Source organism: Photinus pyralis, unplaced genomic scaffold, assembly GCF_008802855.1.
Source record: "Photinus pyralis isolate 1611_PpyrPB1 unplaced genomic scaffold, Ppyr1.3 Ppyr1.4_LG5, whole genome shotgun sequence".
NCBI lineage: Eukaryota > Metazoa > Arthropoda > Insecta > Coleoptera > Lampyridae > Photinus > Photinus pyralis.
The window spans coordinates 44545432-44562819 of NW_022170596.1; the positions used below are offsets into that span (position 1 = coordinate 44545432).

The 17388-nt window shown below is 36.4% G+C and overlaps 3 protein-coding genes across 4 annotated transcripts in view; 1 reads left to right on the forward strand and 2 right to left on the reverse strand.

Annotated features, from left to right (window-relative positions):
- Nucleotides 1-2284: 2284 nt before the first annotated feature.
- Nucleotides 2285-4668, reverse strand: LOC116172527 (zinc finger protein 2-like). Of its 2 annotated transcripts, none has more exons than XM_031489759.1 (5): nucleotides 4524-4668; nucleotides 4244-4466; nucleotides 3352-4192; nucleotides 3002-3217; nucleotides 2285-2954 (listed from the first exon to the last, which is right to left on the reverse strand). In XM_031489759.1, exons 2-5 carry the CDS (start codon nucleotides 4397-4399, stop codon nucleotides 2545-2547), a joined length of 1623 nt encoding a protein of 540 aa, XP_031345619.1. In that variant the 5' UTR covers nucleotides 4400-4466; nucleotides 4524-4668; the 3' UTR covers nucleotides 2285-2544. The 2 variants fall into 2 exon arrangements, with proteins under 2 accessions (XP_031345619.1, XP_031345620.1); XM_031489760.1 differs by having other exon boundaries at nucleotides 4529-4667.
- Nucleotides 4669-5814: 1146 nt separating this feature from the next.
- Nucleotides 5815-8676, forward strand: LOC116172528 (zinc finger protein 569-like). The gene is made up of 2 exons (XM_031489761.1): nucleotides 5815-6106; nucleotides 6166-8676. The coding sequence occupies exons 1-2, from the start codon at nucleotides 5951-5953 to the stop codon at nucleotides 7771-7773; spliced, it is 1764 nt and encodes a 587-aa protein (XP_031345621.1). The 5' UTR covers nucleotides 5815-5950; the 3' UTR covers nucleotides 7774-8676.
- Nucleotides 8677-13192: 4516 nt separating this feature from the next.
- Nucleotides 13193-17388, reverse strand: part of LOC116172529 (5'-AMP-activated protein kinase subunit gamma-2) — a gene marked incomplete at its 5' end in the record, with an annotated part of 243750 nt that continues 239554 nt past the window's right edge. The window contains 6 exon segments of the mRNA XM_031489763.1: nucleotides 13193-14346; nucleotides 14401-14532; nucleotides 15344-15490; nucleotides 15548-15751; nucleotides 15801-16129; nucleotides 16183-16320. Of these exon segments, the coding sequence (XP_031345623.1) occupies nucleotides 14038-14346; nucleotides 14401-14532; nucleotides 15344-15490; nucleotides 15548-15751; nucleotides 15801-16129; nucleotides 16183-16320 (1259 nt within the window). The 3' untranslated portion in view covers nucleotides 13193-14037.

Genomic DNA, 17388 nt, shown 5'->3' on the forward strand with positions numbered 1-17388 from the left:
CTTTAATATCTTTTACTCTTGTAGACTTTTTCAATTTCAAAATATTAACTTTAGGGCTGCCTAATATAGGATGTCGTATGTTAGTGGCTTTAATCGCACTGCTAGAAGGGTTTTTCCTACTAGTGGAAGTAATACCTACATGCTGACATATGGACCCTAGTCTCGATAATTCTGTTTTTTATCAATCAGAATATAAGCCAGTTGCTTTGAGGAAGGCAAATTTCGCTAAAAATTTTATATTCAAAGCTTTAACCCAAGCAACCACACAAATAGAACCGAGAATAGAACTTACTGAACAAACAAACTCAATAAATACAAGTAACGCGACATACACTACAATGACAAATTCACCAGGTAAAGTTACACGTCCTAGCTCAGCTAAAAAACACCAAACTCTTTCTTCTCAGAAACACACCACGTTATCACAACCCACTCGTATTCAACCCAAACGCAAAACCAAACAAACACACCAAACATCAATGTTTTTTAAATCATCTTGCAAATACATACAGTCATTAATGTTATTAATTGTTCGAAACACTTTCATGTCGTCAGCATACAATAGCACATTTGAGATAATATTCGCACGAATATCATTGACAGAAAGTAAGAATAGCAATGGTCCAAGATTCGAACCTTGCGGAACCCCACTGGTTGCTGTATAACTTAGAGAACCAAGACCATTGTACACTACTGGCAATTCACGATCGTGCAAATAAGATCTAATAACTAATGCACTCACATTATCATGAACGCCTAGATCTGTCAGTAGTCTGTCTAGTAACCCAATCTTGGAACTGTTTGAAATTATGGATTCTACACACCACATTCTATAAGAAAATTTTTTTTCCGGGTCGATCTGAGACAATTTTTTTTCGGACCTCAAAAAAAGGCAGTGTATATATAACCTTCCTTTTTTACCAAAAATTGACTGCACCTAAATTTCTCGGGAGAACACTTTTTCTTATTAATTTTGGTGCGTAGAATCCAAAACAATTCGTACTTTTTCGATCAGACTTCTCAATCAAAAGTTATAGACTAGAAACCAATTTCGAAAGAAAATTCAAAGGGCTGTAACTTTTGAACTAGTAGCCCAATCTTGGAACTGTTTGAAATTATGGATTCTACAGGCCACATTCTATAAGAAAATTTTTTTCCGGGTCGATCTGGGACAATTTTTTTTTCGGGGCTCAAGAAAAGGCAGTGTATAACCTTCCTTTTTTACCAAAAATCGACTGCACCAAAATTTCTCGGGAAAACACTTTTTCTTATTAATTTTAGTGCGTAGAATCCAAAACAATTCGTACTTTTTCGATCAGACTTCTCAATCAAAAGTTATAGACTAGAAACCAATTTCGAAAGAAAATTCAAAGGGCTGTAACTTTTGAACTAGTAGCCCGCAAACTTGGAACTGTTTGAAATTATGGATTCTACAGGCCACATTCTATAAGAAAATTTTTTTTTCGGGCCTCAAAAAAAGGTAGTGTATATATAACCTTCCTTTTTTACCAATAATCGACTGCACCAAAATTTCTCGGGAGAACACTTTTTCTTATTAATTTTGGTGCGTAGAATCCAAAACAATTCGTACTTTTTCGATTAGACCTCTCAATAAAAGGTTATGGACAAAAAACAAATTTCGAAAAAAAATTCAAAGGGCTGTAATTTTTGATCTAGTAGCCCAATCTTCAAACTGTTTGAAATTATGGATTCTACGGGCCAAATTCTATAAAATGCCTATTTTCAAATATCTCAACAAAAATGAGTTGAGTTTTATTTGCTAAAGATTCTTTACTTCCAGATTTAATTAGAATGTTAGTATCATCATCTGCGTAACATCATTGTTTATACAGTTGTGTGTATAATCAATGGTAACATGTTACAAATATTTCGTCATTTTTACATTTACGAGAAATAAATGATGGAAAATCGTTCACAAATATTACAAACAAGGTGGGACCCCGGATAGAACCCTGTGGAACACCAGATGTGACAGATCCCCCGATGGCATTTCTACAATTGGAGTTCTATTACGGGCACCATATCTGTACAGTTTTGCTAGTAGCAAGTTATGATTCACTGTGTCAAAAGCTGATGAAAGGTCTTTAAATAAACCAACAGTGCTTGGACCGATTTGGTTCAAACTTTGCACAGTTGACCTATATGCCATGTGTAACAAGTCTATTGAAAATGGGTCAAACCAATGGCCCGGTAGAGTCACACCGAGGTGCTCTGCCGCTTTTTTAGATGCTCTTTAGGGGTTTATTATACATCAAACACAAAATCAAAATACACTTTTATTGATCAAAATTCTACTAACTTAAAAATATTGATCAAGATAATAAGTAAAACTAATTTACAAATAAATATTTTTCATTTGTACTTGACGATGCGTAAAATTGCATTACATATAATATAAAGGAAAACACAGAGACCGAGTGACAATAAAAACAACATGTCTAAAATTTAAAACTTTAAATACTTATGGTAAAATGCTAATAATCTATTACTCGCATGGCGCATAATTTCTGTTGAATCTTATAGCTACTGTGGAATTGTTATGAAGGCATTTTCGGTATAAGTACAATACTTATCTATTTCGAGACTTTGTGTTTTATCTATATGAGTTTTCTTATGCGTTTTTAGTGCAGAACTTTGTCTAAAACAGTTCCCGCAAGTATCACAAACATATGGCTTTTCTCCAGTATGAATCCGTAAATGTGAACTAAGATCATTTGACTGTGAGAAAGCTTTTGTACAATATTTACAGACGTAAGGCTTTTCCCCCGTATGTGTACGTTTATGCCGCGCTAATATTCCCGAACGTGAAAACTTCATCTTGCACACATCACATTCGTATGGTTTTTCGCCCGAGTGAATTCGTTTGTGTTTCGTCAGGCTGCTTGAGGTTGTGAAGCCATGATTGCAAATGGGACACACAAAGGGACGTGCACCTAAAATCGAACGGAATGACGTACCTGCAATTTGCTACTCGACTAACCTGTATGCTTTCGAAGATGAGCACAAAGTTCACCTTTGCTGGCAAAACCGCTACCGCAAGTACTGCACAGGTGTGCTTTGACGCCACTGTGCCTTACCGTATGTTGCCGCAAATTTCCAAGTTGATTAAAGCCTTTGCCACAAATTGAACACAAGAATGGCTTCTCCCCATTATGGGTGCGCATGTGATCTTTCAAGTTGGACACTTGATTAAATCCTGCAATTAAGAAGTTTTTGTTATTGAAATGCAGTGACATTTTTTTGATATACTAGTCTCACCAGTACTGGTTACCGCTACCTCACAACTTATGACGTAACAGTAACCATACCTGGCCCAAACAGTATTATTACCTTTATTACAAATACTACAGACATGCGGCTTAACTCCCGAATGCGCATTCATATGATTAACAAGTTGTTCAGATCTGGCAAAACCCTTATTACACAATTGACAGGAGTACGCTTTTACTTTAGCATGTATTTTCAAATGCCTTGTGTAATGGGAGGTTTTAGTAAATTTCTTATTACATATGTTGCACTGCAAAGATGTAGATTTGTGATTCTGTGAGCTGAGATTTTCCTCATTCTTTACAAACTGCCACTTAAATTCGAGATCTTCCCCAAATTGTTCTTGGCCACCGTCCTCACTTATAAATGGCAAATTGTAGTTCTCCACCTTAACATTATGCGTAACTTGATGCCGTACTAGTAAATCATTTCTACTAAAACTCTTACTGCACTCATTACAGACGAACTCCTTTACATTTGAGTGCACTTTCTTATGTCGGTTTAAATAGCTAACACGTGTGAATGATTTAAAGCACACATCACAAGATATGTGAACCGCCTTCTCTCCAATTTCCTCCACATCAGATCCATTGTCATTTTTGTCGAGTGCTACTGTATAATTCTCCAATCTCGCAGTGGAAATATCCACCTTTGCTAAAAGTTCATCATTTGCGCTAGCCTCTGGTTTAATTACTACATCCAGCACATCCGGGTCGATATGTAAAACTTCGGCCGTCAATCTATGTTCTTCCGAAATTGCATACGTGTTCCTTTCGGCTTTGCACAGCTGTTCGCGTAATACAGCATCCGATTCTTCGCACTGCTGCTTAAAGAGGTACAAATGAACGACTTTGTTAGCGCAAGCGATACAAATATGTTCTGGTAACCCATCTCCTAGTGTAATCTACCCAACACGAAAGTACATATAACTGAAGAAGTGCAAACCGGGTCTTACCTGCAATGATGTGTACGCCATTATCATTTCGGCTAAGTGAATTTTTACTCCACTGTTCTCGTCGGCTACGAAAACCGACTGAAATTCGCCCTCTTCTGTAAGACATACCCGGCATACGTACGGATAGTCGTTCTTCACCTTTAAAGTATCCTCCATTTTTGTTTTTAACCCAGGGCCAGGTTTCCAAACTTTTGACCAGCAATGGTAAGCCCAAAACACCCACCTTTTGGGAATGGTAAGGAGTCACGCCAACAAATAGTTATGCAGTTTAACAACTTACCCTACCTAATTAATGTAAAAAAGTGATTACATGTGAGAAAATGATCAATTAATCTCAAATCAAGCCAAATAAGCGACGTAAATAAATAAAACTGTAAGATATCGATTTAGAATGTGGTTAGAGGCCCGTCGTTCATGTTTATACTTCAAACGGTTATACAGGGTTGGTCATTAGTGGGTGGGTGGGGTAAAAAATAAGTTTACTCGTAGGGAAATTGTGGGGTTTATTATCGCACATATTTAAATTTCATTGTCCGAGCATGTTGGAGGGTTCTTAAGGTTACAACCTAAAAATATTTTTAACGAAATTGCAGGGCAGGGTGATTTATATCAAAGTTGGATTTTTAAATATTGCATATTTCGATTCCTTGATCAATTTTAGTGTGGCTTTATTGTCACACTTAATTACTAAAATGCGTTCAGCCGCAATTCGTCATTTTTTCAAAAAGATATATAAGCATGTCGGAATTTATATATTTTTTTGTAATTCGACAATTTCTAATAATACAGCGTTTTTCGATTTTCAAAGCCTCTCAGTAATTACTAGGCAGTTAAAATTACACTACAGAACTAAATTTTTTAGAGTAACACCGACAATGTAAGACGGATCTATCTCCCTCTATGTACTTTACCTACAAGGGAGGAAGAACCGAAAAATATATTTGGCACTAATAATAATGGTACCGGTATCGGTTCCGGGTATCATAACTTCTTGAATAACGGTTCTTATTCCAAGTGAAGTAAATGCAATCGATTTCGGTTCTTTTTGGTTCAGGTTCCAACCTCTGACAGGTATATTACTTACTTATTGGTGAGCAAAGCACTTTCAGCAAAAAGTCAAATATCTACCCGACTACCATATAAAGTATTATATTTATATATACTACTATATAAAGTATTATATTTAGTAAAAAGCATATCATTTAGTTTAATTGACATCTTTGCAATAAGTAAGCGCTGAATTAGCACTTCATTTACAATTAGTACAAAAATCGCCTCATGCTTTCTCCTTGTCAAGAATTACGTAATCTATGTCGTCATAACGTGAGCAAACTAATTAATAAATCATGGAAAACCAATGATTCAAATTCACATTTGAAATCAAACAAATTCTTACAGTCATTTTGGAATATATCCAACAGACTGAACTAATGTTCAGCAATTGTATATGACATATAAAATGGTCCAGTCAAATTGGTCCAATTTTAATGACAGGAATGGAAGTTTAAGATGTGAATGTTTATCTCCGGTACATCCTGTATTTCAATGACGTAGTATAAACACTACTTTACTGTAATGTCAAAGTGCTGTCAAAAATCATACTTGCTGTTGTCAACAAATCACAGAACAGTAATATCAACAAATAAATAATCAACGATAACATTAATTAAATCTATAAGGTATTTTAATAAGTACCTGAACCAGGAAATGTCCAAAATGAGTTTAAAAAATAGATCAACAATTAAATTAAGGAAGCTACACTTCAACAAAATTTGCAGGTCTTGCCTAAGAGAAAGAGGACATTTAAGAGAACTATTCTCCACACGTTTACCAGTAATGATGGAAACTTGCGCAACAATTAAGGTTTGTTATAAATGCATCTTTCGAGAATTTTGTTCTCACTTTAAAAAAATGTATGGTAGGTGTCCGAAGATGATGAACTTCCAAGTAAAATTTGTATCTCATGTTTCCATCAAATAGCGAAATTTTACACATTCAAGAAGAAACTAGAAAGAAATGACAAATTCTTACGAAACTACCTGAAACAAAAAAAATCAAAGGATCCATCCGAGTTTTCGGATATTTTACACAAAGCCGTGAACGATGCCGAAATTATTGGAGCAATTGAAAAGGTGGTCACAGAAGAATTACTGAGTGAGACTTATGATTCTTCTTTGCGCGAGTCCGAAGAAAAAGAGAGGAACGAAACTGTACGAAGTTCTCGATTGCTACGTAAAAGCAAGCTGAAAGCCAATAAGATTATAAATACGATTATAAAGGATGAAGAATGTTATGATGACACTGATAGTAATTCATTCGAAAGTTTTCATTTGGATTCTGAATTTGATTTTAAAGTCCCATCTGAGACTTTGAAGGATGATACGGAAGTGACATTGATTACTAAGTCCGAAGACATTAACACAATCTTTTTGGACGATGGACCTCCTCCCTTAGTGCCCTTGGAGTTTACGAAGAATGTCGATAACATGATTACTACTGTAGTCAAAAGTTTACCAGAAAATGCTCCACCTTTAGTTCCTATTAAACCTCTGACAGCACTAAATCCAGCTACCATTGTCAATGCGTTAACAAACGACATCGAGGCACCCGTCAAACTAAAGCTTCAATGTAATATTTGCAACGAAGAGTACTACTCGATTTCGGCCCTTAAGAATCACAGATTGTATGAATGTCAAGGTTCGGGAATGCAGTGTAATATCTGTAAAAAAGAGTTCAGTGATCGCAATCGCCTCATAGGTCACTTAAAGGGTCACATGGTGTCTAAAGACTACGGATGTAAAATTTGTGGGAAAAGGTATCCTAATCCCAGCACATTTCGAGTTCATATGCGAACGCATACGGGAGAAAGACCATTTAAATGCCAAATTTGCAATAAGGGGTTTGTCCGATGGGCGGGAGTTGTCGGCCATATGAAAACTCATAATGCCAATAAGCCGTATAAATGTGACACTTGCGGGAAAGGTTTTAAAATATCGTCAAATTTAGAACGTCACAAAATCCTACATTCTGGCATATTGCCGTACTGCTGCAGTTACTGTGGTAAAACTTTCAGTCAGTCGGATAATCTCCAACTTCACGTTCGTACATATCACACAAATGACAGGCCGTATTTGTGTAACGAGTGCGGAAAACGATTTGTGAGCTCGACCAGATTAAAACGACATATGTGGGTCCATACCGGTTATAAGCCATATAGATGTCGCTACTGTTCAAAGGCCTACTCGAATTCTAATGACAGAAAAAATCACGAGAAGGCACATACCGGTGGTATCACAGAGGACGACAAACCACACGTTTGCAGTACTTGTGATATGAGATTCTTGCATGCGTGCCGGCTGGCTAAACATATGAAAACTCACGAACGACCGTTTCCGTGTAATCAGTGCACGAAAACTTTTAGTTCAGAAGCGCTTTTAAGCAAACATAAGAATAACAAACATGCCGATGAACTAATAGATCATTTGTCAGCACCCTTAAGTGTAGAAGAGGTGTATATAAACTACCAGTAATTCAATCCTAGGCGAAATTTGTAATAAAGGCATAATTTCTTAGTGAAGAATCATGTCAGAAGTAATGTCTCTTGGACACCTCAACTGAAGCACACTAATTCTTCATTTCTCATGCAGAATGTGGTATATTTACAGAAGTATTCGAGGGATATTACTTTTGATCATTACCGTAATCACTGGATCATTTTAACATTCAAGTGTGGTATTTTTGAGTCGCTTTGCCAACAATTGCTAGAAATAAAGAAATAATTTTTCACGTTTTTTAAATTTCATTTAAACAGAACATATCTTTACTGCAGTTAATTCAGATGTAATGTGTCAGCTTCAAAACTGATCAAATTAATACTGTGAAAAATGTTTAATTATGTTAAATATTACACATGCAATCAAAAGGTGCAAGGTGTATTTAAACAACCATCAGTGTTTAAGCGATTTACAAGCAAATTATTTCATGCTCGTATACTTGTAGAGTTACCTGAACAGGCACTTCTAGTAGGCATCACCTTAAATGTTAAAATGGTGTTCTGAGTTGACTGATTTCTAAATTCTGGCAAGTTTATTGTATAATGGATTGTGTGCAAATGTAATACCTATAATGACATGTGCCAGTGGCAACTAAATGAAGGGAATAACTGAACATGAACAATGTACCTATGCAAAACCAATGTTGGTAGCTATAAATACTAGGATACTAGTGCTACAATATTCAAATTGGGCACAAATCGTTTTGGAAACTGTTTTTTATACAGATCTATAATTTCCATATCTTCTAGACTAGTATATAATTGCACTGAACTTGCAGTTTATTTTTTATTCCGTCTTTCATGTGTAAATTAGAAATATAAAGCTGTTATCAGAAGCTATTTATACGCTATAAATTCAAATAAACCACTTTTTACAGTCGTTTTATTTCCACATTATATCCTGTTTATGTTATATGTGTAAGTAAATGGTGTGTCAATTTGGGCTGGTATAAAGTTGGGCGATGAAACCAGTGGATTGTTGGAAGGCGGTGTAAAATTGAAAAACGAAGCGCATTACAGAGATAGTCCATACGTGTTAGCTAAAAGGTTCTGATCGCTAACTTCATAGCTTTTTAAGTAACTTAATCCAGTTAAATTGTAGTTTGACCAGGAAAGTTGTGGGGTAATTTTGATTCTATATGTTTTTTGGGGTACTGAATCCGAATCTGAGGTTTGCTAACAAAATTTCATAACGCAACATTGAAAAAAATACAAAAAAAAAGTTGAAAATGATATTTTTTGGCAGTTTTGTGCTTACAACTTGAAAACTATCAACTTCCTATTCAAAATGAAAGTAGGTACATAAAATTTCCTACAGATTCCACTATTTAGGTAGTTTTCTACCTCGATGGTCCGTTCGGGCTCAAGAGCCAGTTGAAAATTGGCGTATTTCGGCTGTATCCGCAAATACTCATTGACTACACCAAAATTTCTCGGGAAAACACTTTTTCTTATTAATTTTGGGGCGTAGAATCCAAAACAATTTGAATTTTCAATCGGACTTCTTAATCAAAAGTTATGGACTAGAAACCAATTTCGAAAGAAAATTCAAAGGGCTGTAACTTTTGAACTAGTAGCCCAATCTTCGAACTGTTTGAAATTATGGATTCTACAGGGCACATTCTATAAGAAAATGTTTTTTCCCGGTCGATCTGAGACATTTTTTTTTCGGGGCTCAAAAAAAGGCAGTGTATAACCTTTTTTTAACAAAAATCGACTACACCATAATTTCTCGGGAAAACACTTTCTCTTATTAATTTTGGGGCGTAGAATCCAAAACAATTCGTACTTTTTCGATTAGACTTCTCAATCTTCGAAAGAAAATTCAAAGGGCTGTAATTTTTGAACTAGTAGCCCAATCTTGGAACTGTTTGAAATTATGGATTCTACAGGGCACATTCTATAAGAAAATGTTTTTTCCCGGTAGATCTGAGACAATTTTTTTTTCGGGGCTCAAAAAAAGGCAGTGTATAACCTTACTTTTTTACGAAAAATCGACTACACCAAAATTTCTCGGGAAAACACTTTTTCTTATTAATTTTGGGGCGTAGAATCCAAAACAATTCGTACTTTTTCGATTTAGTGTGGGGGCATATCATGGTGCCAGAATGACATTTGACCTATAAAGGGTCATTTTTGACCTAGACCAAATTTAAGAAGAAAAAAATAAAAAAACAGAGATAACTAAACTTTTTATGGAATTTATTATTAATAGTTATTTACATAAAGATCAGGAAAATGAGACTTTACTCAAGTAATGTCATTTTACAGACGAGTTTTGTATTAAACCCGAAATCGGTCGATAAAGTGACACGTGCGGCCGGTAAAGTGACAGGCGGCAGGAAAAGTAGACTTGACTGCCTCCGTCATGGAAACTAACACTTTCCTGACATAAAGTAGGCATGAAAATGAAGGTTTCATGACGATTTTGGGTAAATATTTTTTACCCAAAATCGTTCTGAAACCTTCGCTTTTACATTCTTTCTGTCAGAAAATTTTAGTTTCCATGACAAAGGCAGAGCAGACTGCGTTTCCTGCCGCTTGTCACTTTATTGGCCGCACCTGTCACTTTACGGGCCGCATTTTTGACATTTGCAAATGTCTATAATAGCTCCTGTCATCAATGACAGATTGACCTTAATCAAAAGTTATATAAAAATTGAAATTTAAAACATGGAAACCAGTGAATTTTGTACCTTTGAATATTATGGTAAACATCAGATGTATAGGTATAGTTGCGTTGCTGAAATCTCATTAGACCTCTTAGGTCTTTCTAATATCAAACAAAACGACAGAATGTTATGCTTATTCACAACCTTATTACCTAATCTTCGTCACTGTACTCATCGTCTTGTGAATCAGAGAAACGTGAATCTGTATTCTCACACATTTCTTCACATCCTTCACATTTGCACATCAGAGTACAGACCATTCCAGCTGCATAACATGAGCAGTTACCAGTCCTCTGATGCAACGGCTGGTACCACACATACATCTCACAAGTTCCAAAATAACGGGCGATCAAAAATGACTTGCTGTCGAGTCGCCTTTGGAAGTTTAAGTTAAGTACGATTTCCCATGTAAACAAAAATTCCAAAGGTCACTCGACAGCAACTCATTTTTGATCGCATGGTAGCTTCGGGTGCAGGCTTCATGTCTGTGATAACAGGTGAAAATTGGCCATCCGTCAGAATCCAGTCATAGTCTGTGGGGTCAGGCAAATCAATTAACACCTTGTCGTCATGTCACCAGACCATTGCTTGGAAATGGGGTCGTAGCGCATGTTGTTTCAGAGCTGCTTTACTATAGGGGGGGAGTTTTTCCGCTTCTGCCTGCTATTGCTCGAACTTTGCCAAAATCGGTTAGTTTAGAGTTCGGCAGGAACAGACGGCAAACATACTCCTCAAGATACTCTAATAGTTCTTCGTCTGGTTGTGGTGTCTTCCCTAGCCTGCTGAAAGTATGAAGCACTCTCAATGGTGGCTTGCATAATGCTTTCCAGCATGCCAGCTTTCCTTTCCCGGAAAATCTTCCTTCGGTGTCACAGCCGGCGAAACAGTGAAAGCCTGGTTGCGCATTTACCAAATCCGCCCTCAAGTCCTTGATAAATTGGTTGCAATTGTGTGACTTTTGTATTTTCCCCCTTCCCAGTGATAATGCAGGTGTCTTTTCCAAGTTCAGGAAACCTTCTGGCTTTTGATGGCTAGAATGAACACGTCTGTGTCAGGCGACAAGATGTGAATTGTGGCGTTAGACTTAGCAGCATCAAGCGCATGAAGAAGTAAGATTTTGTGGGCTTCCTCGTGATTGCTTGACAGGTGACTGACATCAGCGTTGTTTGAAAATGCTCCTCTGGTTGAGACGGTACAGGTCTTGACATTAGACATATAATGCTCAATCAGTTTCAATACTTTCGTACATTGAATTGCGCAATTATTTTCTTTGTGATTTCCCAGGCCTAAGCGAGTGAAAATGTATATGGTAGATCGCTTTGAGGTACTTGAAACATAAGCTGAGATAAAGTAACATTAATTTGGATATGTCTCCTCATATAAATCTCGTAAATTAGCAATGCATAGAATTTGAAAAGGAAATATATTATAGGAAAACTCTCGTTCGAACCAAATAATCACCTTGCTAACAAACGCTCGCTATGCACCTAAATGGAAAATCTCACTTTGGCACCAAAATTTTTTTAATTCCTGAACACCTGTGGACACAGAAAAACCTTGGTGCAAAAAATTATCACAAGTTTTAAACAGAAAAGTAAATCGCTACATATGCGTCTACACTAATTAGACTTCTCAATCAAAAGTTATAGATTAGAAACCAATTTCGAAAGAATATTCAAAGGGCTGTAACTTTTGAACTAGTAGCCCAATCTTCGAACTGTTTGAAATTATGGATTCTACAGGGCACATTCTATAAGAAAATTTTTTTTCCCGGTCGATCTGAGACAATTTTCTTTTCGGGGCTCAAAATAAGGTAGTGTATAACCTTCCTTTTTTACCAAAAATGGACTACACCAAAATTTCTCGGGAAAACACTTTTTCTTATTAATTTGGGTGCGTAGAATCCAAATCAATTCGTACTTTTTCGATCAGACTTCTCAAAAGTTATAGACTAGAAACCAATTTCGAAAGAAAATTCAAAGGGCTGTAATTTTTGAACTAGTAGCCCAATCTTGGAACTGTTTGAAATTATGAATTCTACAGGCCACATTCTGTTAGTGGAAGTTGTCCAAGATGTAAGAGAAGGGCTACATTCGGAAATTATCTAAACAAGCTGGGGGGTAAATCAATGTGAGTGATAACATCTCTATTTGTTATTATTTATCGCATAATACGTGGCACAAAATTCGATAACAAGGCATGGGTTCATTTATGGGGATAGGTCGATAGTCAAAACTGTAGGACGTTGGCCACTGAAAAGAACTTTACGGTGATCGTTTAATTAGCATAACTCTCTTAGGCAATGTTAGCATGAATATTTGATAACATGAAGGGGAGCAATGCAACTGTGCTTGATAAATGAATTAAATGCGATTATTGTTTAGTGATCCATTAAATTGATCCAAGACTGCTTTTAAATAAATGACATTTGATATGTTACCAACTTTATAAATGTTTAGTTTTGCGGGTAATTCAAACTGTGCGCGGCCTTTTTGGATCACCCGGTGTATCCCACCATTTACTCCCACATTTGAAGTTTTAAGATTTAGACCAATAAATAAATGAAATTTAATAAAATTTATTTCTATATTTATATCGCACAATAAACACTGTATAGGCTAAAGCCCGGAACTACTTAGTTATGTCGTTGTATAACTTAATCTATCTCCTTCAAACTATCTACACTAATTTTGGTTGCAAAATTTTATTATTTGAAATCACTTGTAATAAGGAATTTTGTATATTACTTCTAGATTTATACAAAATCATTTCTATTTTCTAAAGATAGGTAACAAACAGTCTGTCCACTAATATTAGATATGGAAACAAAATATTTTCAAATTACTTTCATATTGAAATTTGTATTTATTAAGCAAATATAGTTATCGTTACACATGTAAGAAAATACCAAATTGTTTGCTACAGAAATTAGACATCAATGCTTCTTTCGTACCGTGTATACACAGGGCGCGCCGTTGTTTCAATTCTTGAGATTTTATAGATGGGAGAGATTTTGTGGAGCGATTGTTGATAAACTCTTATTAATATATCTTTGTACTTAAAACTAGCGCAAGAAACACTATATTAAACAATAATTATAGGCCACTATTGGTAAATGTGCAGCTCTCTTTATTACTTCGATAACGTCCACAAATCCCCCAAGTTCAAGATGACACTTTGTAAAAAGAATTATAAAAAGCACGTTCATATTAGTTATCATCTTCAATAATATACACGAATATACATTATAGCATGAATAAAATTCTAATGAGAACAGTGGTGGGTTACGATGTTAATATGTTACATAAATAAATAAGCACATTGGCACTTAAATTCGGCCAGAATGTTCCCCTTGCAAAGAAGCCGATTTAAAAACAAATCGATCTAACAGTCTTTGGTATTATAAATCTTAACAATTAAGTACAAGGTAGAAAATATCATATTCCCGTCTATTTTCACTCCGCCTTTCTACAAGATGAATAAACTGACAACGATTCCGGCCGAATTTAAAAATTCATCGAAGGACCCGCATTTTTGTAATCACTAATAATTTTTTTTCCATAATTTATCTATTCGCCTCCAGTTACGGCGACCTCCCGAAAGATGCCGTCACTGTGTATAGACGCTTTTTCTATGACCGGAGAATCGAGCAGACTGTTGCCGGATTTCCTGTCGATACTTTCGTCTAGGCTCCTATTGAAATCTGTACCGCTATCGGCATCATCCGAATCTGTAGGATCCTTTGCGAACTTGTCCTCTAAATTCGTTTCCCCGTGCTCCTCCTCCTCCAGGATCGTTTGCGAAACTTCTTCGTTAAGTAAGTTCGAAGTGGTCGACTCTAAGCTACTTTGCGAGGCGCTGTCGTAAAGTTTCATATCCTGTACGAGGTAAAAATAATTTGTTTGGGTTCGGCCCCAATGGTCGTCTCTTACCTGCGCTCGTACCGAAGCGACGCCTTCAGTTTGCTCACCGCAAGGTCGCAATACTAGATACAGCAGCAAATCGGATAAGGATATCATACCGATAACCATGTCGTTCTCATCCACAACAACTAGTCTGTGCACCTGTAAGTTATAATTTAAGAAGGTGGAAAAACCCACTATGAGAGAAGCAAAGCTTATGAGTGGGATAGCGGGAGGTGTACAGTCAGAAAATATCAAAAATTGCTAATTGTGGGTGGCAAAAGGTGAGATATGATACTTAAAACCCCTTCAGTGTTGGACCTTGTCGTGGTTCAGTGTTCCTAGTGGGCATGTAACTCCAGGCTGGATCTAGCATATGTCGGCCCCAAGTGAGAATCCTGACTAACGACAACACCGTTGTGTTTGTGCCATTCGAGGCGACCCCTACGACAGTTGTGCTTCTAGATTGAGTGAATTTGGTGGTCACCTAAGTTCTCAGTCTCTACCCCGGTTTACCGTCACAAGGGTGCCCCACCCATAATCAAACCTGTGGCCCTTGTTCTGTTTTGACAGATGTATCTTCCAGCAAGGGTATACATTAAGTCATTAAGGAACTTATAAGGCCAGTATAAATATGCATCTTCGACAAATGCACCCCGCAAAGCCCACGCGCAACACAGACTCCTTAAGATCAATAAAAAATACCCCAGCAACCATCCAAGATCAAGTAGTCCTTGGTGTTTTGGGCTTTTATCCTTATCTCTAGCCAAAGGACCAAAGACCAATTGAAATTCAGTACCAGCCTTAGTTGAAACCCAGCCCACTTCAAAATATGACCAAAAATAAATAAATAAAAAACACCTCCAATTATAATAAACCCACTGAGTACAAGGCGACTATGGGGTTTTGTGTTGACGCACACATCTCCCATATAAGCAGTTTCAAACCTATACTAAAGCAAAAATCCACTTACCTCAGCTCTTACAATACGCTCCATTATAGTAAAAAGTGTTTCATCCAATTTACATTTATGTACACCTTCGAACCATTCATTTCTATGTTCGTTAGCTTTTTTAAGAGATACATCCAGGTCATTGTAAGTTTTTTCAGCAGCCAAATTCTAAACGGAAATTGTCCAGAATTACACCCATTTCACTTCCAACATTTGCATACTTACAATTACATCAAACTTAGCATAAATATCGACAAGACGTCCCTGTGAGTCTACTAAAGGCAAAGCGGACACTCTTCGCTCCACAAATTTCTTCAGTGCAACAATAATTGAAGTGTCTTCATAAGCTATTTCGATATCATCGTATGTTCCAATTCTAGTTTCTCGTAATGTTTTATTCATGTAGCTAGGTTTTGGTAACTCATTAATCTGAAATAGACATATTACAATTTGAATAACAAACATCAGAAATCCTTACGTATAAAAACAAAAATCGTAAAATTCTCTTGTGTGTAAGTATATACAAAACATTCCCAGTATCGGGATCGATCACAGGCAGCCGATGAATGCGATTATGTATAAGGGTTTTAATGGCATCATATAGTGAGGAATCGGGGCCTATACTAACTAAAGATCGGTGATCTTTCAGGACTTGTCTCCAGGTATCTAACTTGTGTTCTTCCAACTCTTCCATCGTGACATTCGGGGAGGTATAATACATCCTTAATATCTTTATGAAGTCGGTTATAGTGAGCATACCGACAAATTCCTGTTGCAAGCTATCCCATAGTGGAGCTGCTCTCACACCTAAAACAGACACCCGAAATTTAGATGAAAATATCAATTCTACGATTACTTACCATTATAGACTAACGCAAAAAATGCCTTCTTGACAAGAAGTTGTGTATCAAAAACCACAAGTTTGGCAGATGTCGGAATAAGGTCGTAACATTTGTGGAACTTGAAGAATTTGACAAATATTTGAGACTCGTCTTCTTCTGAAAGGAAAGAGAAAAAAACTGTTAGTTTTGTTGTAGAATCGAACCATCGAAATAACCTTGTATGGGGTTAAGTTTTAATTCAGTCAAAAAAAGAAGAGCGTCGTCAATATCTTGGGAAGCCTTCATGTTCTACACTAAATTCGGTTTCACAGTTTTAAAATTACATCATTTACAATCGCACGCCTTGCTCAAATGAACAAAGCTAACAAAGAAAATGATTAACATTGAAAGAACTTGTTGGCAAAGTGAAGGTCTAGTTCATTATACAAGTCGCGATGTTGTTAGGAGAGAACGCGATGCCAAGTTAGTAGGTCAGAGAGATGCAGCTAGAGAAAACTTTATTACACAAGCATGTAGATGTATCATTATTCCATTAAGTATCTCTTCTGTGGTTTTTTAATTATACGTTATAGAATTTAAGTTTTATTTATGATAGATTAAAAATGTACAAGTCAGTGAACCTATGACTAGGAATGCAAATCTATAACATTCATTCTGGATATTGCAAATGAGTTTTCCTGTAACATTATATGAGTTGGGGTCAATTTATGGCCATAAATTATCCTGCCCAATATGCACAAAACTAGTGATACAGATTCCAATTTAAGAGTGCTACCTATAGGGTCTTTACCAACCTAAATTGACCCTTACACTTGTAGTAGTCGTACTGTACATATCATCTTACTCTCCTTTCACCTCATGATGAAGGTGAATTCTACGTTGGACTGTATTCAATGAAAGTTCGTCGTTCGAAAAACCCACACCATTTTGTTCAGAAATGTTTGAACCTTCAGAATCTCGCTTTACGACATTTTCCCGTGGTCCTGACAAAAGTTATAGGCCGCTAAAGTTGAAATTTACTCATTTTCGCGCGCGCGACTAGACCACCGAAAGTATTTATTTTCTCAGCAACTAAGCGATATACATCAATCATTCCTTTTGTAAAATGAAAGTACATTTATAGCAGAATCTAAAGCATTCAATTTACCTACCTTGTTATGCACAGTTTTTAGAAAAATGACCGTCAACTTCCAAAATTCGTGTAGCAGATGAAAAGTGCGCACT